We start from the raw sequence: 26972 nt of genomic DNA, 5'->3' as shown, positions 1-26972 counted from the left end.
TCCTGTTGGCTCCTCCCAGCTTGTGTCACGTGTCGCATATTGATCCGTCCACACATCTTACTTCTAGAATCCACCATGTGTCACTATTTGTGGTGCAATGTGTCGTGTATTCCTTAGGACACATCGCCTTGTCTTTGCGAGTACCACGTCATCGGTGTGTGTCGCGCACTTCGCGCATGCGAATTTCTAGATTTTCAAAATTTCGTAACTTCTTCTTGCGAGCTCTATTTTAAATGTTCTTTATATCCCCAGAAACCTCTTGACGAGATCTACAACTTTTGTTTAGACTCCGTTGGAAAATTTAACTTTATTTTTAAAGCTATATTTTTAATAGGGTTAGACTGTTAAAGTTCATTAAAAATTCATAACTTCATCATATGATATCCGTTCTCAACTGTCTTTATATTAACATAACCATATGAATGAGATCTTCAAATCTTGTTTAGATTGTTTTCCTAAAAATCAAACGATCTCTACTTCGGTTTTTGAGTCGTATACTATCGCGTTGATAACTTCCACTTATGAAGTCAGATTTGAACGTTCTTTATATGCACGTTATCGGTTTAATGAATACACTTTTGTTTAGATCACTTAGGCAATAAAGTAATCTATCGAAAATTTACTTTTTATGAAACGTATAGTCGTGCCCGTTTAATCGCGAAACTTCAAAGAAACATAACTTCTTCATACAAAGTCAGATTTCAATGTTCTTTAGATGTACGAAACCCTTGTCACGTTCACTAAAAATTTGGTTGTGGTTATTTATCCTAAATAACCTTCTAACAATAATTCATTTTTATAGCTTATTATATTTAGTTTTGTAGCTTGAATCTGCGGGTGTTACAGTAAGTTCTATAGGTTTTGAGTCCATATACTTTTAGGACCAAAAAGTATGATTTATAAAAAGGTTTTGAATATCAAAATGAAATCATGGCGTGCCTTTTTAATGTGTCAAAATAATCAGCTTCACCCTTATAATTTTGTACAAGATAGAATTGTTTACATGAGTAACATATTAATTATAACTTTATAAACCCTGTATAGTCGTGTAATAATATTAATTAAGTCTTATATGACTTAATTTGGTAATGAAACTTATCTTTTTTAGTCACAACTTTCCCACTACATACAGTCTCCTTCAACTCGTATAAGTGAGCAAAAGCGCATATAAATCCTATTTTAATTCTATATAGCAACAAAACAAATATGGGGTCTACATTGAGTTTATAACTGAGCTACGATACAGAGCTACGATACAGAACCTCTACACCAGCACTATAAGGGTTGTGTTGAAAGTGCACTCCAAAGTTTTATCAATGTTGTGGAATAAGTAGAGATGGAACGTAAGCACCCAGTTCAACTTGTCAGATGATGGTTGTAGCTAGCAACTGTTGGCACGGATGTCTACTCATATAAATCTGAGCAACTAATCTTATACATGTAGTTTCTCATTCCATACGTATTAATAGTTATAACGCAGAGAGTTTTTACTAAGATTTACAGTCTTAGTTTAGGAAACGAACATAACTCATATAGTAAAACGTGTGTGTTCGATCCTAACAATGTACGTAGACACCATAGACCAAAAAATTTAGTTATAAGTTTATTAGACAGTTATAATTATTTATCGTTTAGGATAAAGAAGTCTTTTAATTTTTGGAATTCACAAGACTTAACATATTTCAAAATTGTTTTATTTGTCGTGAAAAAATCGGGCAACACAATGACTGCATTTGGAACCATTTCCAAGTTTCAACCAATGGGAAAATCAATGATTTACATATTCGATAAGATGCACGTTTTATGATAATACGATCCCTGAACTCAAAAATCAATCGTACTATAATATGTAACAAAATTCATAATTGTGTAAAAATAATTTATATTTTTATAAAATATAAAAATACAACATATCATTTTTAAGGTCAGTTTTGCTGTGTGTGTGTGTGTGTGTGTATATATATATAGTTGATTTTTGATATTTTCAAATAATGTGTAACGCCCTGTTCCGAATCAATTCCTAATTCGAGGTTGTGGCCCGAAGAGCAGTCATCATAAGGATTATGGCTTTTAAAAAGGTAAGATTTAGGCCCATTTGGATGTGGGTAATGTAGATATGTGACCCAATAGTTTGGTTTACACTTTGGAGTCAAAGGGTAAAATGGGATGTAGTGTGTTAGACTTATTTTATGAATTATGGAATTTAGTTTGATGTCTTTTAAGTCAAAAGTAATTATATAGGATTGTAGAGATCCTCAATACCTTTCCATGGATATAAAGAACGTCGAAAACGGATTTAGAACGAAGAAGTTATGACCGTTTGAAGTTTGGGTGGTTTTCTGCCAAGCTGAGTACATTGGGCGTACAAAAAGGTATACGTTGGGCATACTAATGGAATCCTGAGTACGTTGGGCATACGTAATCAGTGCCCAAACCCTATCTTCACGGTTCAATCCCCTATTTAAGTTCCTTAACTCCCCCAAACCCACTCCATTCTCAGCGTCCACCCCTCCAACACCCCTTTCATGAAACCTTAACCTTAGATGAGCCTTTTGTGCTAAAAGAAGGTGATTTTGAGTGCTTTGGAGTATGCATGATGCACCTTGGAGAAGAAGGAACTTCTTGTATATTTTATAACTGGTATGATTTTATAAAAATCACAATGCTTTCATGCAGGTTCCGATTTAGGCGTTCGTTGTTTAAAAATTCCTACTTTAAGTAGTATTACATTTCTTCTTTTGGTGTATTCTGCTAAAAATCAACCGTTCTTTGTGTAGTTTTTGGCGTTGTAACTTCTTGTGCGCGATAGACTTTGATTTACTATAAAAATCATAACTTTTCCATACTAAGTCTGATTTTTATGAAGTTTGTATTTATGGGATTGCGGTAACGCATACGTTTTAAAAATGTTAACTTGCTCTTAAGACACGATTTTCATGCACTTGCATTTTGAGTCCATTCATCGAAGTAAGTAAGGACAAAATCGAACATATTTATCAATATATAAAATGGTTACATAGTAGTCCAATTACATGTTGTTGATAGCGTTAGCTCCTAACGGCGGTTGGAAATGTATTTTTGAGTTATCACAAATTGTTCATAAGAAAATACCAAGTTTCAGAACTATGTTTCTTGGAGACAACTTTTCAAGACTCATTGCATCGGATATTCCATCTTCGATCATCTCGATGGCACTAATCACAAACCTACTAATAAAGAATGGTGCAATATCGACTCTATTGTCAAGTAATGGTTATATGTTACTCTCTCTCAACCGCTTCACCAAACAATATAGAAGAACTATTCTACCACTTATGAAGTGTGGAAAACTATTAAAGATATTTTCTAGGAAAATAAAGAAGCCAGAGCCTTGGAACTCAATAACGAACTTCGCAACATCGTCACTGGTAATTCCAACATTATGGAATATTTTTCGTGCGTCAAATCTATTTACGACTTACTCACTAACATCGGAGCACCCATTTTTCGAACGAAATCTCATCAATTATGCCATAAACGGATTGTCACCAAAGTACGATGTTATCTCCACCACTATCCGACACTGAACTCCCTTCCCATATTTTCAAGAGATGCACTCCATTCTTACTCTTGACGAACAAAAATTGCTTTAAATTCAAAACCGTTTGGTACACATTCCACATTTTGATAATTCTTATCTCACCGTTCTTAATGCAAACCATAACAATCAGGGTAAAAAATTTAACACCAGTCAACACAGCGAGAGAGATGGTAAAACAAGGAGAGGTGGCTGGAATAATGGCCAACAATAGGATAATAACATTGCCTTCCCTCCATCATCGACGAATAATGCTTGGGGGAACTGGGTTTTCTAGCTGACACACTCTTTTCCTTTAATGAATCATCAATGCCCCTTTTATTTTTCTAACGGTCTATTGTCATTTCCTCAACAATTAACCCAATGGCCTAGAAACGTCCAACATCAACAACAACAATCTCAATAGGCTTGGCCTTTTCCTTATTCACCAACTCAACAACATAAGTCCATCACTCCAGCCCAACAACACCATGCTTTTATTGCTGGACAAACGAACACTTGGTAGATTTATAATTTGCCAAGTTCAACCGATCAACCAACCACTTTACCGCAAGCTTTTAGCTCTATGACCCTCTAAGACCTGTGAAATGCAGATTGATACATGGATGCGGGGGTCACTACTTATCTCCATGCTGAATTAGGTATCCTTAAGTCTTTTAGCGATAAATGCATAGATTTTTCAGTGCTAGTTGGTAATATATCTCGTATTCCTGTCCCCAACATCGATATCACCACTCTTAGATAAAATCATTAGCACTTTATTCTTAAAGAATGTTCTCAATACACCTCAAATTATTAAAAATCTTATATATGTGCGATAGTTTACTCTTGACCAAATATGTACTATTGAATTTTACGAATTTGGTTTCTCTATGAAGGACTACAAAACACATCAAATCCTTATTCAATATTATAACATGGGAGATCTCTATCTTTTCACAATCCTGTCTCCGAAAGTGCTCGTCTCTATAAGTCCTTCCATTTGTCACCGAATAGTTGGTCACCCCCATCAACAAGTCTTAAATCATTTACTTTCTAGGCATTTTATTTCATGTAATAAAAAAGATTCCTTTTTGTTGTTTGATGAATGTCAACTTGGCAAACATGTTTGTTTATCTCTTGATTTATCTCAAACTAATGTTGTTTCTTGATTCAGTGTTATTCATTCTGATGGTTGGACATCTGCCTTGCAAAGTCATAGTGGCGCTAAATTCTATATTATATTTCTTGATCAAATTTCTTATCTTGTTTGTGTGTATCCTTTATGACAAAAATATGAGGTGTTTTCAAAAATCTTGCATTTTTGTGCTTATGTAAAAATTAAATTCAACACTCAGATTCACATTTTCCAATGTGACAATGGAAAAGAATTTGACAACCAACAATTTCATCAATTATTTTACACTTATGGTACTCACATGCGTTTTTCATGCACATACACATCCCAAAAAAATAGGAAATCCAAACGCATACTTTGAACAATTAATAACGTTGTTCGCACCCTATTGTTCCAAGCCCACCTCTCACCAACATATTGGGTGGAAGCTCTTCATATGGCAACCCATTTACTTAATATATTTACATCCTTTACTCTCCATCACTCTACAAACTTATTAACAAACACCAATCATACTCTCATCTTCGTGTCTTCGGTTGTATATACTACCTATACCTTAAGACTTCTAACAAACTTCAACCCTGTTCCACCCAATGCATTTTCCCCTGTCACCCTTGACACCATAAAGGGTACTGATACTTCAATTTTTATACCAAACAAATCATAATTTCTAGACATGTCATTTTTATAAGTCTATTTTTCTATTTGGTTCTATGAATCCAAACTTAGCACCCAATTATGATTTTCTCTATATTGATGATGAACGAAACATATTTAATAACCTAAACTATCCATCTCATCCTATTGAGTCTATACTCACCTCAAATAACCCCACATCCTCAACCGAAAATACTGACTCCTTCATCACTCCTCCTCTACCTCCCTCCATCTCTCTTTCTCACTTAGTTATCGAATCCCCATCCTTAGATCAACCGTCTCCTTTCATTGAACCTTCCATTCCCCCTTCCTTACCCTCAAACACCCACTCCATGGCCACCTATTCTAGACAGGACATTTCCAAACCCATTAAGAAACAGAATATTCATATTGAATCATCCTCATCTCCTTTTCCTCATACCTACCCTCAAGCCTTTCGAGATCATAATTGGTTTAGCGCAATGAATGAAGAATACAATGCACTTATTTCTAATAGAACTTGGGTACTTATGCCTCGACCTCCTAATTCTAATGTTGTTAATTGTATTTGGTTTTTCAAAAATAAAAATTATGCATATAGGTCTCTCTCTCTCTCTCTCCCCCCCCCCCTCCTATCTCTCGCTACAAGGCCAACTTCGTTGTAATGGTCGTAGTCAGTAACCCGATATTGACTATATAGAGTCATTCATCCCAGTTGTTAAACCATCCACTATACGAACCATCCTCAGCTTAGCCATCTACCATTACTGATCTATTCATCATTTAGATGTGAAAATACATTTCTTCATGGCCACCTTTAGGATACTATCCACATTCACTAGCCACCAGGTTTTTGTGACTGCTCTTTTCCCGATCATGTATGTATTCTTCAAGGGTTTTTATATCTACTTAAACAAGCCTCTCAAATATGGTACCATATACTTGCTCAGTTCATCACTAGTGTTGGACTCATCAATAACAAGTCACTCTTCATTGTTTATCTTCATACAGGGTGCTCACAATGCTTACTTACTACTATATATTGACGATATAGTCTTTACTTATAACACCTTGATTTTTTAACTTATTTTGTTATTATTGAGAACATTATTTAACAGATTTAGGCAATGAAAGTCTTAATTATTATATTGAAACATCACCAATATTACTTTAGAAACAATCCATAAAAAATTTAAAGTTGCAAATTTCATACCAAAACCAAGTATAAATGAAACATCACGACAAGTCTCAAACTGGTATCATCTCTAAATAACATCAATAAAACTACCTAAAAGTCCCAACCTCACTAGGCGATCAATATCAAGCTACCTGTACCCAAAAAGTTTGGGTCGTTACAATCTTGACTATCTATTCCACTAGTCTTCTTTATCAGTATATTAATAGTCTTCGCTGAGAGTTTACCATGTCTGATTTGGGAGCTTTGAATTAGTTCCTCAGTATTGCTATGACGAGATATCATCTTGGCATTTTTTATCTCAACAAAATTATGTCACCAAGATTATTGACCGGACCAAGATGCTTAAGTACAAACTTTCTCGTACTCAGGCTGATACATCAGTGAAATTCGATGGCAGTGGACCTCCAACCACAGATCCGATTATATAAAGGAACCTTGCTGGTGCATTACAATACATGACCTTCACCAGAACTGATATTATCTATGTTTTTTAGTAGATGTGCTTAGTCATGCACGTCCTTTGAGATCCCTACTTCACGGCTCTCAAGCGCATATTGAGATACATTAGTGGTACCATTGACCATGGTCTACATATGTATGCTTATCTATCTTGTTGATTGGTTGCCTATTTCGATGCTGATTGAGCAAGCTAGCCATCTACTAGACATTCTACCTCTGAATATTATTTCTTCCTTGGACATAACCTTATCTCGTAGTTATCTAATTACATGGGACGATCTCTCGGTTGAGTTTCAAAGGTGAGTATCGTGGGTTCACGACATGGCGAATGTAGTGGCTGAGACTTGTTAGATTTCTAATCTATTACGTGAGTTGTACCATCCTTCGCTTTCTGCTATTTTGATTTACTTTGATAATGTTATGCTGCCTACCTCTCCACTAACCTTGTTTAACATCAACGCATTAAGCACATAGAGATTGATATTCATTTTGTGTGGGATAGGGTTGCTATGGGTCAGATATGTGTTCTCTGCATCCCTTCCTTGTCTCAGTATGCCTATATTTTCACGAAATTGCTCCCTTCATCTCTCTTTCTTGACTTCAAATTCAGGCTGAATGTCCGTTCTTAGACTCCCATTCCAACTGTGGGAAGTTATACATATTTGTATATAGGTTATATATTTTTTTATAACTATCCATTATTGTTCTATCTATTATGGCCCTCTCATTGTCATAGTTATATCCCCTTTCTTTGTATTTGTATAATATATTGTGGAGGAATAATATTTTGGACATTATGAAAAAATACATTGTCAACAAAATTGGAATCAATGAGGTATGTGGTACCTAGCAATCATGAGAGAAAAAGAAAAAAGAATCAAACAGAGTTTGACAGGAAGGACAACAAAGTTATTGGTGATGTAGACCATATAATTAGTCATAACTCTTGTCAAATCAAAACTGACTTCTTTATCATGTTTACTTTATATTTTCCATCATTATCATCTCATATTTGCGACTTTGCCTTCAATCTTTTAGTGCTCCTACTTCATATACCTTTCAAGGCGGCGAATTATATCAAATCATTGCGCTCAATTGGGTAAAAACTAGATCGAAGTTTAATTTTATCTCGTGGTTTAATTGGTGTATTTCTCCTTTATATGCTTATAATTTGTAACTCTTTTTGTGCTAGCGTCTTGCTAGTTTATAATGTATTTACCGTTCAAAAAAAAAAACTCGTTATTTAAAAGAAAAAATATTTGAAGCCTTGAACATTATTTTATGAAAGATTACATACCCAAGTTCTCATTATATATATATATATATATATATATATATATATATATATATATATATATATATATATATATATATATATATATATATATATATATATATATATAAAAGCATGTTAGAATACCCTTTAGTCTTTTTAAGTTTTTGCAACAATTTTTTGATCATTTTAACACTTTTAGTTTTTGGAGTCAACTTTTACAATTTAACATTAAAAACGCAAAATATGTTTTGAGGCGAAACCCAATCTTTCCTACTAGTTTATATGAAAAAATATCAATTTCAAAGAGATTAAAGTTAATTTTATTTGATTATTAATATGAATTCCACGGATGACTGTAAAAACGATAAACACTTTTTAGAAGGAAAAAAAAAAAGAATAATCACGATAGGGTCCATGATTTTGCTTTGGTCCCTAGTTTGCTGCGAAGTATACCGTTACGTTTAGAAGTGTGGAAAATTTTGAGGGGATAATGATTTAAAGGGTAATATATTTTTCAATTTGTACACATTTAATTACTGAGTTTTTTTCGTCCACATTGACCCCTTTAACTTGTTAAACTGTACACATTTAGTCCTTATGACCAGCTACTCCATATTAGCCGGTAAAAATGACTTAATAGGGTAATATATTTATCACTTTGTACACATTTAGTTCTTAATATTTTTGTACACATTTAGTCATTAATAATTTTTTTTTTGTTGCAAAATACGTCATTTTTGTTTTTATATTCATTCAGTACTTATGAATGATTTATTTAGGTTTTTATCACAACATCTTATGTGGGATAGTCATATGGTGGTGGGATCGTTTCAGGTGGTCCTGTTATATGTTGTAGGCCAAGATACCTAGTGCAGGCCGCCTATAAGCTATAGGCACGAAGACTCAAGAAGAGCGGTTGGATTAAGAGGTCATGCCAACAAACCCTGAGTATTCCAGTCTGATGACTGATTGGACAAATGTATACCAATTTGATGAGTGTGAGTTCGTTATGTATGATAATACGTTTGTTGTATTGGATATTTTGGGGGAAACTCACTAAACTTTGTGCTTATCCAATTGTTTATTTTTTCAGACTCTATCGTTGGTCGTGGAAAGGTGAATGAATGATTGTACACACTCATCAACAATATTGAGGATAATGCATTTCTTATATTACTCTGATTTTCGATAAATGTATTGTGGAACAAACGTTTTTTTTAATAATGAATTTATAATTAGAGAGTTTTGCCTTATTTAAAAATAAAATTGTTTGGTTGTGAAAATGAGACATTATTTTCATAAGTCCTTATTTAAAAAAGAAATTATTTGGTTGTCGTGAGAAAAACCTAAAGAAAACATTCATAAATACTGAATGTGTACAAAAATAAAAATGAATTATTTTGAAACAAAAAAATATTAAGAACTAAATGTGTAGAAAAATATTAAGGACTAAATGTGTACAAAATGAAAAATATATTACCCTATTAAATCATTTTTCCCGGCTAATCTGGAGTAACCGATCATAAAGACTGAATGTGTACAGTTCAACAAATTGAAGGGGTAAATGTAGATGAAAAAAAAAACCTAAGTGAACTAATATGTATAAATTAAAAAATATATTATCCTTTTAAATCATTATCTTAAATTTTGAGAATCTTATTTAGACTGCACGGTGTAGAAACTTACACCACATCATTTTTCCTTTAACTTTTTTTTTTTGGGGGGGCCTAAGAAATAAGCATTCTCCTTTTAATATTTTTTTAAAAGAAATATAAAAAAATATAATTTACTGTTAAATCATTCTAGATTAATAATTACTTTAAATAATTTTTAATGATTATATTAATTAATTTTACAATTAGTAGAGATATGGATTCAAATTTAAGCACATATAAAATGGATTCCGATTCGATTTACATGACCAATTGATTTACATATGAATAATGGATCCTCACAATGGCTTAATGGATTCGCAATTTCGCATCACACAAAGCAAAATCGATTTACAAAAGCAAAATGGATTCGATTGATTAAGGGAGTCAACAGTCAGCATGGAGTTTCCGTGGTCATTGGGGCTTGACGTGCACCCCACCGTGGGAGTAGTCCCTTGATTTTTGTTACGTTCTCTTTGAATATCTCAAATATACCATTCACTTAGGTGTTGTTTGTTTTTCTGAAGCCAAAATGTCTGCAGTCTGCGGACCACATCTGCAAGCCTCTGCAGCAGAAGAGGTGGACCAAACGTCTGCAGTCTGCAATAAGAAGACTGTTTGTTTTTTAACGTCTGCAGGCTGCTGAAATAAACTGAATTTTAAATAAAATTATTTTACAAACTTAAAATGATTTTTCAACACCAAAATTTTAATAATAATAGTCTTATAACATTGAAAATAAAATTCATGCAACCAAATTAGTCATACAATAAAAAAAAATGTTTTACAATAACAATTTCATTTAAAGAATGGCATTTTTGGAAAGCATTGTGTTTTTGTGTTTTTAATTTGAATAAATGACTTTTGAAGATGCTTTTGGGATTCAAAAGAATTGTTTTTGAAGAAATCAAGAGTTTCTAGGTTTTTGGGGCCTTCCAAAGCGAGAACGGGTGAAAAACGAAGAAAAATGAAGCAAAAATGAAGATCAGGATCAGGGGGTTGCGCGACCCGCGTGCTGTTGCGCGGGTGGGTTGCGCGGCCAGGTGTGATGAAGCGACATTGGCCCAAGACTTAACTGCAAGGTCTGCGCGACCCGCGTGCTACACTGCGCGACCCGCGCACTGTGCTGGGCAATTTGGGCTATTTTTGGCTATTATTTGACCAGGTGTTGACCAAAGGTTTTAATGAGTTGACCTTTTGACTTTTCTTGACCAACATTGACCGAAATTGACCCTTTTTGACCCATAGATTAAAATGTTCAGCTTCTCTTCTTCTTCATTTAATCATCTTGACCTCCCACTACATTCCTCTCATATAACCTTCCAGCACCCACCTCGCTCGAAAATTCAAGATTGGCAGAGTTCTACCGATCGTAATTTCACGAAACCACCGCCACAGACATTTCCCGCCGCCCGACCCTCCGATTTAGGTCCTTTCCGCCCTTTCCTTAAGCATTGAGGACAATGCTTGTTCTTAAGCTTGGGGTGGGGCATTTCCCTTTTTTTTCTTACTCTTTTTCATGCATTTTTAGTTAGGTTGCATAACATATTAGTTTAAGTTAATTTGCATTCATTTTTTTTTTATATAAAATTTCAAAAAGATTTTATTTTCTTCTTTTCTACTTTTTATTTTTGCATAACATTTAGCTTAAGACATTAGCATTCATGCATTTTTGTTGTCTGTTTATTCTCACCTCTCTTGGATGCCATGGAACAGGTTCACAGTTATTGTATCATTATTGGTCCAGGATCTTGTTGCTATCTCACCCATCGAATCGGGACCACTAGCTGCAGTTTGGGATTTCATACTTGGGATCAGATGCTGGTAGCTTAAAGGGGTAAGTGATCATGGCCAGGTAGTTTCATGAAGAATTATGCATACAATACTAACAACTGTAGGATATACTATAGCAATGGGTGTTCTTAGCCTTGCGGTCACTACCGCGGAGAGGATCACACTTGATCATGCTTGAACTGTTAGGATGAAGCATTGGTGCTTGTCCCCGAGTAGAATCCATATCCGGTCTCTTTACATCACCATATCTTTTTGCGATTTTCTTAGAATTTAGAGAGTCTTTTAGTCCACATTTGGACATCTTCATTATCTTTGAAAAACCACAAGTTTGAAAAGGAGCTTACATTACATCTTTATGCTCCACACATGGTCATTTCCACACTTAGGCCATTCGGATTATACCATTACCCTTTCGGTTCCACCTACACACCTTTGGGAACCAAATTTTGAGTCAAAGGGTTTTATCAATAACAAAAAAAAAAAAAAAAAAAAAAAAAAAAAAAAAATACAAAAAAACAAAAACAAAAACAAAATGAAGCATGCAAATTTTCAGTCGCAACTATCTTAGATAGGTGGCCAGTTCAATTATTGAACAAATTTCCCAACATCTTGGTCACCCGACGTTTGATATTCATTTGTATAGATTTGTTTTATGGTATATAGATCAAGATATATTTTTTTTTCTTTCTCACAAATTGGTGATGTTGGAGAGACTGTCGAGTCGGATACTACGGGAGGTTTGGGCCAACACTAAGTGAACTGATTCCTACAACGGTGCCCGAGCGATTAAACCTAGTTACACATGAGAGAAACCGGCAAACGTGAGATCAGAGTGTACACTTAAAGAAGAGCTCCACCCGAGCCCATCCAGTTGCTTTCTCCCTACTACAGATGTTCTTCATTGTATACATGTTCCATTGAGGCTGCGACTGCTCATCCCTCCTTACTCACCTAAAGGAGTTGTCCTGGCTGTGGTTTATGGTTCCATTGTCATCGGATGAAAAAGTTGTGAGATAGCAACGAAATCAATTCTGACCATGTTGACTAACGTCGAACAGGTTCCATGGTTCTATCCATTCTTTTTATTTCTAGGGTAGTTCATCCCAAGTTCATTTAGTCTTGTCTTACTTGAGGACAAGTAAGGTTTAAGCTTGGGGTGATTTGATAGCTTCATTTTATTTACTTATTTTTTATAGTTTATTTTAGTACATTTCATTCGCATTTTAGTTAACTTTCATGCATATTTTCCCTTTTGTTATTTTTATGACCATTTCGGGGTACTTTCTAGTTTCTTGAGCATTATTGCAGATTTTCTTGGAAACTAGCGGGGCGGCACTCTTGCGAGGCGATTGGGCTTGAAGGGAATTGGAGATTTCATGCTTGATGGCTATGAAGGTGATTCATGGGGTGGACTTGTCAATTGCTTGAAGGCTTGAAAGAATTGAGCTTTAAATTTGAAAGATGCGGGGGAACATTCAAGCGTATGAAAATTATTAATCGGGCGAGTTCACGAGCTTTGGAGGATTTAGAGAGGTCAAATTGGGCTTTAAATGAAGAAAAACTTGAAGAAAATGGGCTAGGAGGTGATTGGATTCGATCTGGGCAAGTGGGCTAAGCTATGGAGGCCCAAAACCTCAAAGATGCTACATCCAGGGACCACCCGCGCAACCCACCCGCGCAAGAGCACGCGGGTCGCGCAACCTCCTGCAGGGGCAGTTTCGGAAATTCTTCTTTTGAGCTATTTGAGGAAGGTTGGTGCCCATCTTTTGCATACTCTTGAACCCCCGATTTTTGAAGATTCTCTCTGGAGTTTTGGGGACTTTTGAAGGCCAAGAACCCTTGAAGAACATCATATTTTTACCTCTTGATTCTTGCTTAATGTTTGGTACAAATTTCTCTAACCTTGTTTCTTTGTGTTTAGCCATGCTTGGCTAAACTAATCTTGGTTGACTTTTGTTTAATCCTTTGAACTTTTGTTGAATGTTGAAGAATCCATGAACATGTTCTTGAATCTTTATGGAAATGTTTTGTGTTTTAACATCTTATCATTACTTGTATGTTTTAGTTCATGAGTTTAAATTTGTTTGTGGTGATTAGTTGGCTAATTTCTTGATTAAGTAAAGGATCCTCAAATTAGCAAGCAACAAATGATTTTTGTGTTGTTTTTACTTCACACAATCATAAAAACATTTCCTCCAACATGGTGGTGAAAGCATTTGACCCCTCTTGGATTTGGTGACTTTTTGGTTCTTAATGCTAGTTGACTTTCACTAATTACATGCTATTTGGAATTAGTGACTTTGACTAAGGAAATTGTTATGAGCTTCTCTAGCCATTTCAACAATTAAGAAAAGTCTAGGTAATCTCAAGCTCCTTGGATTACTATAGCCAAATTGAGGATTTAAAACAAGTATTGCACCATTGAATTCTAATGATATGTTCATCAAAAGTCAAAGTGAGAAAACTTTAAGTCAACCATCTTTCCCTTATTGATTTTACATCAAATTCTTATTTTTGTTGCAATTGTCTATTTAAATCATAGTTAATTCTAGTTAGCATCAAGTATTCAAAACACCAAAACCCCCCATTTTATTTTTATTGTTATTTTACAAGTATTTTTACAAAGAGATTTTTCATAGAGTTAGAAATTGAACCAATCTCCGTGGATTCGATCCCTTTACCACTATACACTATTTTAGTGTGTAACATTTAGGGTTATTATTTGTGTTGGCCTCGACAACCACCAGCATCACAAAGATAATATTTGTCTGAAAAAAATGCAAAACACTAATCAATTTTCAAATTAAAATGAAAATATTAAAAAAAAAACAAAAAATTACCTGGTGGTGGAAACGGGAATGATGCTTGTGGATCGGCTACTGCTTCTGATAATATTCTAGAGTCATGCGCTACCCCTTCCCACCTGGTCACAACAAATGTAAAAATCATATTGAAGTCACATATTGCCAATACGTTTTGGTAGCAATCTCTCTTTCCCCTACTTCTATATAAGTCTTGTTTCTTAGCAGGGACAACAACATGTATCAAAGTGCCATCAAGTGCACCAACTGCTCCTTTGAAAACCCTTCGTATCCTCCTATTATGTCCTGGAATGTTTGGATTCGGATTAAAAGATGTTGGTACTATAACATCTTGTGCGAAAAGCATCATTTTTTCCAACACTTCATAAAAAAATTTATGAATTGTTTGCTTCGAGTGTTGAAATCTCCGCTTGATAATCACGTAACGTTGATTATGTCCGATCATCATCAAAAACATAGCCATCTTTTCCTCAACTGATACATGTTTGCTGTCCTTTAATGAGTAATTTGCTCTAAAATGAGCACATAGTCGTACAAAAGATTCACGGGACATGCGTAATACTTCAACACATTGTAAACGATTACGGTGTAATAACTCCAATGTGTATTCGTGTCCCGTCATTTCCGAATCATTATCCCGCAATCGTTTCACACCCCTCTTCCAAAAATAACGGATGTATAGGTACATTAGAATTACGAGAAGTAACTTTTGATCGTGATCCATATGAACCTAAAATCAACAAAGTAGAACTTTAAAAAACATTACATAAACCATATTTCAAGTATCAAATAAACATTCCATTTATCATATTTCAAGCCAAAATAACATTACATAAACCATATTTCAAGTATCAAATAAACATTCCATTAATCATATTTCAAGTACCAACAAGGGCAAAAAGACCTAACAAAATAGTTCCAACAAAGGCAAAAACATTTAACAAAGTAGTTCCAACAAGGGCAAAAAGACCTAACAAAATAGTTCCAACAAAGGCAAAAACATTTAACAAAGTAGTTCCAACAAGGGCAAAAAGACTTAACAAATACTTTCAACACTAGAAAATCATCGAACAATCTTCCCATCCTTCAAAACTCCTAAACTGGTACCCGTCATCTCAAGCCACCCTCGTAATATCTCGGGAACATCGGGCAAATGCATCCACATCTCTCTCATGTTCATGGTTCCTCCAAAAATATGATATGCGACAAAGCGTAAAGGATCTGTAGGGCCTAACTGAAGGACCTCTAACTTCTCTAAACACTGAGGAATTGTATACCCTTTAGTCAAACTTTGTAGAGCTTTCTTCATTTCAAATGCTAAATCGTCAGCAGTAACAGAAGTTCTATCAGGTGAAGAAGCAGACGGTGAGGCACTAGGAGCTACAGGAGTTGAGGGTTTAGCCCTTTTGTTGGGGTTACCGGATGGTGTAGCAGTATATGGTGAACCAGCAGAAGGTGAAGCAGCAGAAGGTGAAGCTGCAGAAGGTGAAGCAGCAGAAGGTGGTGGCTCATGATGAGAAGTGTCAACACCATCATCATCCATTGCATCAAAAGGGGTGGCGGTGATCTGAAGTGGTGGAACACGACAGGAGGATGCGCCAGCTACCGATGATGATTGGGTTGAGTAACTCCTAAAATTACCAGTAGCACTATTTCCATCAAAAAGACGTGCACAAAGATCTGAAAAAGGCAATGGAATTGTTCTCAAAGAAGCAGCTTTCGGATGCCCCTAAACCCAAATGTAACAAGAAATAGTATAAGAATATTTGGCAACTTCAAACGTAAATGTTATATATATATATATATATATATATATATATATATATATATATATATATATATATTATTGTATATTAATGTATATGTACCTTCTTAAAATCATCCCACTCCTCGGCTGTTAAATTAAAAGTGTTTGTTTGAGAATTGTATATATTACCGGTTTTGTTTTTTAAATATACCCATCCAGTGTATTTGGCTTTCAGATTGTCATATGCGTTTTTCATTTGTTTTTGAGTCAACTCAACCCCAAATTTCTCCTTAAGAACTCTTCCAAGCCTTATCCATGAATCTTTCTGTAAACTCAATCATTTTCTACCAACACTCTCTACTTCTTCAATACAAGTATCCAATAAGCATTTTAAGTGCTCATTGGTCCATTGTTGTTTTTCTCCCATCTCTAATAACCAACTAACAATAAACAGTGAACAAGTAACATCATTATTTCAAGAAAAAAATTTTATTTTCACGACAAATTTGTAATTTTGTTTGATTTTCAATCACAATAATGTGAAACTTTTTATTCAATTATAAATAACCCCAATTAGAGTGTTTTAATTCAAAGTTTTCTAAAAAACTTTATAAATCAAATAAACTTCACTTTAACGACAAAAAACTTTACTTCTATAAAATAAACAAAACTTATGTCTCTTTTTGATGCTTTCTATCATATACATACAAAATCAACAATCATATACATATACACTATCATATAAATATAAACAATCAATAATCATATATATATATATATATATATATATATATATATATATATATATATATATATATATATATATATATATCTTTACTACTTATAAAAGAAATCTAACTATTTCTATAAATAGATTGAATATAATAATATTATTTTTTTAAGACGTCCAAACTATTAAGCTTGAAGTACAACCCATTTATAATATAATAATATAAAACTTTAACCCTATCTTTTATCCCCTAAAAATCTCGTATCAAATTAATAGAAGAATTCATTTGCAAATTGAACCCGTCAATCTCAACACTTCAGCCATTTGAAGCGGTCAATGTCAACAATTTATAGAGGATCTCTTCTCTCATATTGGTAACAAGGCATCTCATAATATCTATCTTCGTAATCCATTCAAAGTAAGAAATATACGCACATTCTCTCGAAGAACCCTAACCAGTAACCAAGATATTATAACCACCACCACTACAGCCGCTCGGTCTCCTTCCGCCTTCAACCAACCACTATCACGACTACCGCCCTTCCTCTCACCCACGACATGAACTTTCTTTTGGAACATAACATTTTTCTTTAAAACTATCGTTGAAAGAAGCTATTTGTCCCCGCCGCTGTGCGCGGGTAACGGCTAGTATATATATATATATATATATATATATATATATATATATATATATATATATATATACAACTTTGAATTACTGCATATTTAAGCACAAACACATCACAACAATCTAGTTGAGGCTTTTTATTGCTAATTGAAGCACAAACACATAATCAAATCTAGGTTCAATTGCTAATTGAAGCACAAACACATCACAACAATCTAGGTTCAATTGCTAATTGAAGCACAAACACATAATCAAATCCAATTTCACATTCAAAGATAAATTACTTTCATTACAAATGTTTTTATTTTACACAATTTAGTTGACAACAATCTTTTGAGGCTTTTTATTCTACCTGTTCAATTACTACAACAGATTGTTGTGGAATCTTGATCAATACATCATTTTAAATCTGAATAAGATGAGGCTCAAATAAGTAGTTGATTTATATCATTTTTGGTCTATGTGGTGTTTACACTCATGTTTATGCATCAATTAACATAAATTCTGAACTATAGCTTCAATGCAACACAAAGAAGGGAATAACAGAAAGTATATATGTAGAAGGGAATAACAGAAACGTGTAGCTCACAGCAGGAAAAAAAAAAACGAACCTGTGAGGTCGAAGTCTCCGGTGTAGCTGTGGGGGCGACGGTCTCCGGCCGGTGGCGAGCAGGGTGGTTAACGGCGGCGAGCAGACGATCGAGCAGGGTGGAGTACGATCGATCGAGGGTTGTTGTTCGCCGGCTGCTGCAATCGATTATGATGGTCGGAAAATCGGAGGACGCCGGATCGGAGAGGAAGGCGGCGATTGATGGCTTTGATCGGAGAGGAGGGTTGCGACGGTGGTGGTCGCTGCAAGGTGAAGAACGATCGAACGATGGAGGGTTTTTTCTGGGAGGGTTGGACGAGGACGGGAGGCGGAAGCAAAAGAAAAAAAGACGCGTTTTTTTTTTAGGTTAAAGGGCTTGCAGACTTTAGAAGATGCTATCCCATATTTGTGTGGTGAAGACCTCGCGCAGACGTTTTTATGTCTGCGCACTTCAGAAAAACAAACAGACTGCAAACCATTATGTCTGCGCATGGTCTGCACCTCACAGACAGAAGAGGTCACGCAGACCTGCAGAAAAAAAACAAACACCCTCTTAGATACCATTTTCAAAGCAAAACACCTAAAAAAAGCTTTACAAAGTGTTTTACAAAGAGAAGGGTTACAAAAATTATTATTTACAATTATTTCCTTCCACCCAAACGAACATATAACATTGCATACCACCAACCACAACTCAAAAACACTTTATCTCAAATTAAATTAACAAAAAAAAAAAAAAACTACTACACTAACTAAACCATTAGAACTGGGTCGAACTCCCTCTGAACAGAGTCTGACTCACTCCTCCCTCCAATATAGCATCCCAATCCACACTCTCTCCGGCCTCATCCCGTTCCCGGAGCATCATCAGCATCCTCTTTGCCTTCTCTCTTGCCCGCTCACTTCCATTCTCCTCCACCACACGCAGCACCTCCGCTCCTCTTGCCGCCCTTGCCAACCCCTTGAACCTCATGCTTCCATGACTCAATGAGTACAAGCACGCTACACAGTTCTCACGGGTCGACTCGTCGGAGTTGACATTTTCTGTTCTCAATTTCCGAAATAAACATTCGACTGCATTTGAGTCTAGCAAGGATGATTTACCTTCATTGGAAGCGGCTAGATTGCATAATACCAGTAATACCCTTCCGGCGAGACCAGTTTCAAGCATTGTTAACAGAGTTGAAACGGCGCCGAGTTTCACGAGTTTGACCCTGTTGCTCTGTTTCAAAGAGAGATGGTATAGAGCTAGAGCTGAGTCATTCCGAGTTCGCTCGCTGTCGGAGTGCAAAGCGTGAAGCAACGGCTGCAACGCACCTAGGACGCCGATGGCTGTTTTGTTCTCTTCCTCCAGTGCGAGGCTGAAGAGCGCGCCGGCGGCGTGTTCCTGAGACTCGGAAACTCCGGCCTTCAACACGTCGATCAACGGCGGAACGATCCCCGACCGGACGATCTTCAGCTTGTTTGCATTCTCTAGCGATAAGTTCACTAGAGCGGCGACGGCGTTAGTTTGAACGGTGGCGTACCTCGAATGGAGACACTGGCGGAGTGCTGAGAGCAGCCGCGGCGTGCAGAGAGAAACCCTAAGTTCTTCATCGGTCCTGGTGACTTTCCGCAGCGAAATCACACACTGTTCTTGCTCGAAAATGTCGGGGCTCTGGAGCTTTGATGCGAAATGTTGTTCGTCGGAGGTGGATGAGTTAGGGTCTGGGGTTTCGTCAACGACGATCTCGGAAGACGTTGAAGCGGAAGGAGAAGATGAATAGCAAGACGGGCGTGTCACGAATGGAAGCGGTGGAGTATCTGGAACGTTCGCGAGCACCGATTCTTCTGAACTCGAGGAGTAAAAGTGATGATGATGAGGAATAGATCGAGGATTCAATTCCGTCGCTGCGTGCGTCAAAATCACCGGCGGCTTCTCCGCCATTCCTTTAAGCAAATTCGTCTCCGAATCCCTAAACCTCGAATCACCTTCAATTTGAGTGGAAGAAGCCATCATCCTACGAACTGAAACCTCAATGGAGCTATAATCCACATCCCGAGGTAAATCCGCCCCCGTCGACATACACCAGCTATGAATCGCCTTCTTAAGAGCTAAATTAGGGATCACAGTCGAAAAATCAGGCCTCGACCCATCGGCGAGAATTGGAACAAACTTAAGGTCTTTACAGACGTCAACGGATGTCTTCTCAAATGTCTGGCCAGAGGAAACCACAACCGGTTCAAGCATCAATAAACCAGAAATCGGACAAATAAACTCAACGAGAGGCTTCGTCTTCTCCGATTTCTTCGCCGGCGCCGCCGAAGACCTTAAAGAAAATCTCCACCTGCCTAGCTTACCATTGCCCACCATCTCTTCTCAGTTTACCAATTCAACAAGTATGTGGTGTGATTCTGATTCTGTGATTCATGATAAATAACTGCGGACCCATCTAGAGTTGGTGGAAAGCTGGATCTTTGAAGTTTCAAGAGAAGACCTTGTCGCCGGCGAAAATAAAGGAAAAAGGGGTTTTAGGGTGAGGGAGATTTGGGATTGGTTGCCGATGATATCATTATCGTAACCTCCTGGACAACTCTTTTTCTGGTATTGTTTTATTAAAAACCACAAACACATAACGTGCGTAACTTGTTCACTTAATTGTGTCGTGTTTCTTTTTATCGAATGCCATCGTTCTTTGTTGTTTGCATATCGTTGTATCTATGTTTTAATAAGCTTAGTTATTGAAGTATTTAAAAAATCAAATATTTGATTTATAATATAGTTTAAACTTATTAATATATTGTAATTGTTAAACAACAAATATGTTAATTTATAAACAACTCGAAACCAAAATGTTAATTTTTTTTGGGGAGGATAGACGGAATATGGTTCCGAATTTCGATATTGACCTTTTATATATTCATAATATATTAGAGCACTTTTTTATAGATATGATAATGATGATTTTTACTCGACTTTTAAACACGATTATTTATTTTATTTATCTATTTTTATTTTTTTTTTTGTAGAATGAAAAGTTTGTTTGATGTTAGGGTCAGAGAATAAAAAATCATAGATGATATAAAGTTTAATCTTAGTCAATGAGATAATTTATTTCTTTTCATGCTTTTTTAGTTGCTAATTTTGGTAAAGATCCACACGAAATTCCAAAGGATTAATATAAACAATATTTTTTTTTGTAGCATTATAATCCTGCAACAATACTAACTCAAACATTTGTCTTTCTAACTTATAGTTATTATGAAATTGTTAAAAGCATATGCTAACAATGTAAAATCTAATTTGGATTGTTGGCAATTAAAATTTAATATGATCTATTGTTCAACTAACATGCTTAAATAATAATTAAACATATACAATTCAAATGACCAAACATAAAACTTCTGGAACATTGTCCATTTATATTTTAGTTTAACTACATAGAAGAGGCACCCATTTTCCATTTAGTGAAATGTGATTTTCTAAATGGTGAAATCTGAATAAGAAAACATGAGAAACTCATAAGGTTGTTATTTGATGCTAAGTTGTACTTCATCTTGTCCCTCTTCTTGCACTCTCGCATTTGCTTCATCTATACCTATAGATCCCGTCTAAGGATCATGGTCATCGAAATAGGAATCAGAATTCAATTTCGAATATGAACCTGACCCCTTAACTGCAAACAAATACAACCTAAAAAAGCTAAGAACATGACGCATATATAACAACTTCAAATTGCATAGTGTATATGATTTGAACAATGGAACATGACACACTAAACTGGAAGATTGTTTTCTTAGAAAATTGAAGAAGTTCCTTAATGTTCATAATAATGTGTTATTTGTTTTTACTTAACCGACATAATGTAAGTTTTTCTTATTAAGTCTAAACTTTTACATACATGCCCTCATATATTTGTTCTTTAACATCAACACATGGGAAAAAAATGTACAAGTGGCTACAATGTCAGGTCGGGCACAGGACCGTCCCAAGACGATTTGAGGTCCAGGGCAAAAACAAAAAATGAAGCCCCTTAAAATTTATTAATGACAAAACAATAATACAATGATGATATGGAGACAAATACATAAGCACTTGTTATTAAATTAAATATATATAATATGAAAGAAATTTGAAACGGGTTAAAAGGATGCGAGTTAAATATTAAAACCAATAAACCACTAGGTTAGTACAAAAAAAATTAATAACAAAGCAAAATAATAATAATAAAAGCAACAATCAAACCATTTTGAAAAACCGTCACTTTGGTGTCGGACCAAACAAACAAAAAGATGAGTGTTTGGAAAAACAACCATATTTAGTGAAAACTCTAAAATAACTTGAAGAATGACCTACCTAACTGACATGTTAGCATGATTTTTATTAACAAACATACAAATAATAGTAATTATATATTAAAACACTATGCAATGTAGAAAATCTCTTAGCTAAAAATTATGTTTGATAATGGCTAGAAAAGACCAAAATTGGGTAGTTTGTAAAAAAAAGGACTATATTAATAACAACACCCGATTAAAGGTCAATACCACGTTGATTTATTTTAAGTAACCCTAATTGATTGGCCGGACGTCATAATTTTCACATTTCGATTTAAAGACAATAACTTTTTCAAATGTGTAATAATTTTTACATCTTTACCCCTTCTACTAGTTAAACTTTATTTTCAACTTATATCTTTTTTTATTTTGAAAAATTACTTTCAACCCTTATTTTTTTAATTTAATATATATTAATATTTCAATATATATATATATATATATATATATATATATATATATATATATATATATATATATATATATATATATATATATATATATATATATATATTAATCAGTGTTGCAAAAATCGGTTTTGACGGCTGATTAATCGCTTGGCGGTCTCGAACCAATTACGATAAGGGTGTTTGGCGGAAATTGATCAAAATATGTCATTTCCTGTTAAAAGAAAAAAAAATGATTATTTGTAAAAACACGATAATTTAGGACTTTTCTGATAGTTTTCCTACATGTAAACTTAAAATTTTAACGGTTAAACTTATAACTTTCTAAAAACATTGAAAAATTAAGGGATATAATTTCAATGGGTTTGTCCTTAAGAACACTCCCAACCCCTTCCATTTATCTTCATCAATATGCAATTGACATCATCATTCCATTTCGTATTAGCCAAAACTAATAACTATATTTACATTTATGGTCCTTTAACTTACATTACATTTACGATAAATACTTTATCTTTATTTTAGTGCGGTGTAAATGAATACCACTACAATCAAATCAAAATAATATAACTATACTTGCATTTATGGTCATTTAACTTGTCATACATTTACAATAAATACCATATCTTTATTTTAGTGCGGTGTAAATGAATACCACTACGATCAAATCAAAATAATATAACTATATTCACATTTATGGTCCTTTAACTTACCTTATATTTACAATAAATACACTATCTCTATTTTAGTGTGGTGTAAATGAATACCACTACAATCAAATCAAAATAATATAACTATACTTACATTTATGGTCCTTTAACTTGCCATACATTTACAATAAATACTCTATCTTTACTTTAGTGCGGTGTAAATGAATACCAATACGATAAAATCAAATTAATATAACTATATTTACATTTACGGTCCTTTAACTTACCTTACATTTACAATAATCACTCTATCTTTATTTTAGTACGGTGTATATAAACACTACTACAATTATGATCCTTTAACTTGCCATACATTTACATCTGACTAAAAGATGATGGTGTTGATGTTGAATGTCAAACGTCTAGCACACTGTTGAAAAAGCAATCAAGATCTAATAAGTTCAGTTGGGTGCGGAAGTTAAAAGATATTTTTTCACCATCAACAACTTCACTTCGGGAACCTACTTCTCACAAAAACAAAGTACCAAGTGGACGTCCACGATTGAGTACACATACAAGACCTAATGTTCCGCTTACTCAAGATCCAATGACTCAATATCCTCGTAGACATCGTTTTGTGACGTCTATATCAAATTATAATGGGTCTAATCAGTTTGATGTAAACCAGGAACAGAGAGGCACAATACATTTTCGTTTCAACAACCTTCAACATTTTATTCAAATTCACTTATGAGTGAAATTCCAAATGAATTTCATCCATACGTTACAAACATTGAAGATGCGGACGGAGATGGAAATTGTGGATTTCGAGCAATAGATGACTCCCTCGGGTATAGTCAAAATTATTAGCGTCAAATCCGCTCAGACTTATACAATGAGTTATTAGAAAATTGGGGACGATATTCAATGGTTTTTCAGGATGATATTAACAACGTACAACACTCGTTGAGTTTCATTGGATTTGGTTCTGCACAAAGTGGATATTGGTTGATTATGTCGGATACCAGATTTCTCATCGCTAATAAGTATGGTGTAATTGTTTATTTTTTAGACAAACAAGGTTCGTCAACCTGTTTTCTACATTGGCATGGTCCGCAAGATATTTCACATCATAGATCTATTGTTATCGTCTTCGTTTATAATGGCTATTACATAAAAGTTGATTTACAAGAATTATATCCAATGCCTACAATTTTGTTACTTTGGCGTCACCACAGATCAAAACATGCCGCTGGATGGGAAATATTGTATAATGCTCGACTTAATGCATATATTCCACCGAATGCACCACGTAATAATTGTAATATTCATGTAGTGCATATAAAATCAAAATATGACATTGTTTGACGAAACGGTAGTAAATGAAAATGATAATTTTATTTGTTATAGTTGTGAAAAAATATCATATTATATCTTTTATTCTTTGTTTAATTGTTTGTGATCGTTATTTTTTATTGTTCGAAACGTAAACAAAGTCGAATTTAAACCGAAAAGTTTATAAAAAAACCATGTAATTTAAAAAAAATAACAAAATAAAAGGTTAACCACCTTGAATTATACCGATAAATATATAAAAATAAACATGTAAAAATAGTTTTTTTTTTAAGTTAACAAATGAAAATTATTAATAAAAATCAAATTATGGATAATACAACGTTAGAAAAAATGGTTATTCATGCAAATTTTGGAAACCACAGATACCATATTCGTAAAGAAAAATTATCAGGGACTGACTTTGTGACTTTTGGCAAACCATAAAGACTATTTTTGTAATTTTGATATATATATATATATATATATATATATATATATAATATATATATATATATATAATATTAGAAAAAAAACTTTATATGAAATTTATACAAACTGTATTACAATAAAGAACAAATAAAAATGTTATAAAATAATAATAATAACAACAACAATAATAATAATAATCATAATAATAATAATAATAATAATAATAAATTGTTAAAAGAAAATAAAAAAAGAAAAAGGAAGGATAAGTTAGTGTTTTTATTTGAAACAAGAACTAAAAATGTAATATTCATAAACTATAGGGATACAACCTATTAATTTTTTAAATTAGGAAACAAAACTGAAAATAAAACCAAAGCACAAGGAAGATTTCTATAATTTACTTTAAACAAATACATTAAAATAGTTTTGAAAACCCTAACCCTTAATCTGTCATTCAATAAATACCATCATTACATATTTAATATTTTTTTAATTAAGTTTACCATTACATATTTAATATTTTTTTAATTAAGTTTACCATTAATAGTTTTCAATGAGTGGTTTTGATTTTTTTTTTTCCAGGTGTATTTAAAATCATCCTTAGAAACTTGGATGATCTATGAATAACAAAGAAGAATGTAGGGACTATTTTTGTAATTTGAATTCAATTTCAATAAAATGAGGGCCAAGTTATCAAAGAGAGCAAATGCTGATTATTTATTATTAGTTTTAAAAAGTGGCATATAGAAAGAATCGAACCTGAGCACCTACCTACGATCTTTACAAGAATGCTAACCAACTGATCTAGTGAAGTTATATTCAATTGTTTAACACAACACATATATATTAAGTATAAAACAAAATTATTTTTGGGGCCCCAAACCATAACGAGGCCCGGGGCCATCGCCCACCTTGCTCACCTTATTGGGCCGGCCCTGGTCGGGCAGTTTGGTGAACATGTAAAAATAGATTTGGGTCAAACATGTAACTTTTAGTACATGTCAAACAGATCAGGTTGACCCATTAACACCTTTTGTCCATATTTTTGAGTTTTATGTATAGTAATGTACTAAATAATAATATGATTACAAAAGTATACTATTAAAACAATTATTTTGTAAATTAAAGAACTTTTTGAGTTTGTATGTATCTAAATTCACTGTCTAGTTCCAACTCACTTTATTTTTCTGACCTTTTTGGAAGACACTTTTAAGTTAAGGAGTAAAAATTAGCACATGTACTTAACCTTACACTTCTTTATGGTGTGTGAATATTGACTGATTTGAAGCACCCATTCCTGTTGTGCCTCTACGTAGCAACCATCAGCTCCTATCATAACATCGAGGATGTAAGGATTGTATGGGTTATATGGAGACTATACATATCCATAAGTAGGTGTAGTATAAATATATAATACACATAAAGCATACTTTTTGTTTGCATGTCATGAACAACATATACTACACATTATGAAACATCCCAAAAATGCAAGCCAAAAATTTCTTTTTTAAATCATTAATAATACCAATAATCATCCATCATCATAATAAAAATCAAGGATCATATATCTCAAAACATCATGTCAATACTGTATCAAAATCATATAAGT

General features: G+C 34.1%; 3 protein-coding genes across 5 annotated transcripts; all 3 read right to left on the bottom strand.

The window, feature by feature from the left end:
- Positions 1 to 14374: 14374 nt before the first annotated feature.
- Positions 14375 to 20897, bottom strand: LOC145042451 (U-box domain-containing protein 40-like). 3 transcript variants are annotated; one of them, XR_013680658.1, is made up of 4 exons: positions 19330 to 20897; positions 18248 to 18753; positions 14550 to 15261; positions 14375 to 14477 (listed from the first exon to the last, which is right to left on the bottom strand). XR_013680658.1 is itself a non-coding variant. In XM_078990875.1 (2 exons), exons 1-2 carry the CDS (start codon positions 20576 to 20578, stop codon positions 18728 to 18730), a joined length of 1275 nt encoding a protein of 424 aa, XP_078847001.1. In that variant the 5' UTR covers positions 20579 to 20897; the 3' UTR covers positions 17898 to 18727. The 3 variants fall into 3 exon arrangements, 2 of the variants coding, with proteins under 2 accessions (XP_078847001.1, XP_078847000.1); XM_078990875.1 differs by lacking the exons at positions 14375 to 14477; positions 14550 to 15261 and having other exon boundaries at positions 17898 to 18753; XM_078990874.1 differs by lacking the exons at positions 14375 to 14477; positions 14550 to 15261; positions 18248 to 18753 and having other exon boundaries at positions 18789 to 20895.
- Positions 14527 to 15153, bottom strand: LOC145039943 (uncharacterized). The gene has a single exon (XM_078987937.1). The coding sequence runs from the start codon at positions 15151 to 15153 to the stop codon at positions 14527 to 14529; it is 627 nt and encodes a 208-aa protein (XP_078844063.1).
- Positions 15391 to 16802, bottom strand: LOC145038710 (uncharacterized). The gene is made up of 2 exons (XM_078986984.1): positions 16400 to 16802; positions 15391 to 16260 (listed from the first exon to the last, which is right to left on the bottom strand). Exons 1-2 carry the CDS (start codon positions 16532 to 16534, stop codon positions 15595 to 15597), a joined length of 801 nt encoding a protein of 266 aa, XP_078843110.1. The 5' UTR covers positions 16535 to 16802; the 3' UTR covers positions 15391 to 15594.
- Positions 20898 to 26972: the final 6075 nt, after the last annotated feature.

This window comes from Lactuca saligna, chromosome 4 (assembly GCF_052625555.1).
Source record: "Lactuca saligna cultivar CGN05327 chromosome 4, ASM5262555v1, whole genome shotgun sequence".
Lineage (NCBI taxonomy): Eukaryota > Viridiplantae > Streptophyta > Magnoliopsida > Asterales > Asteraceae > Lactuca > Lactuca saligna.
This window is presented reverse-complemented; position numbering and strand designations above follow the sequence as displayed.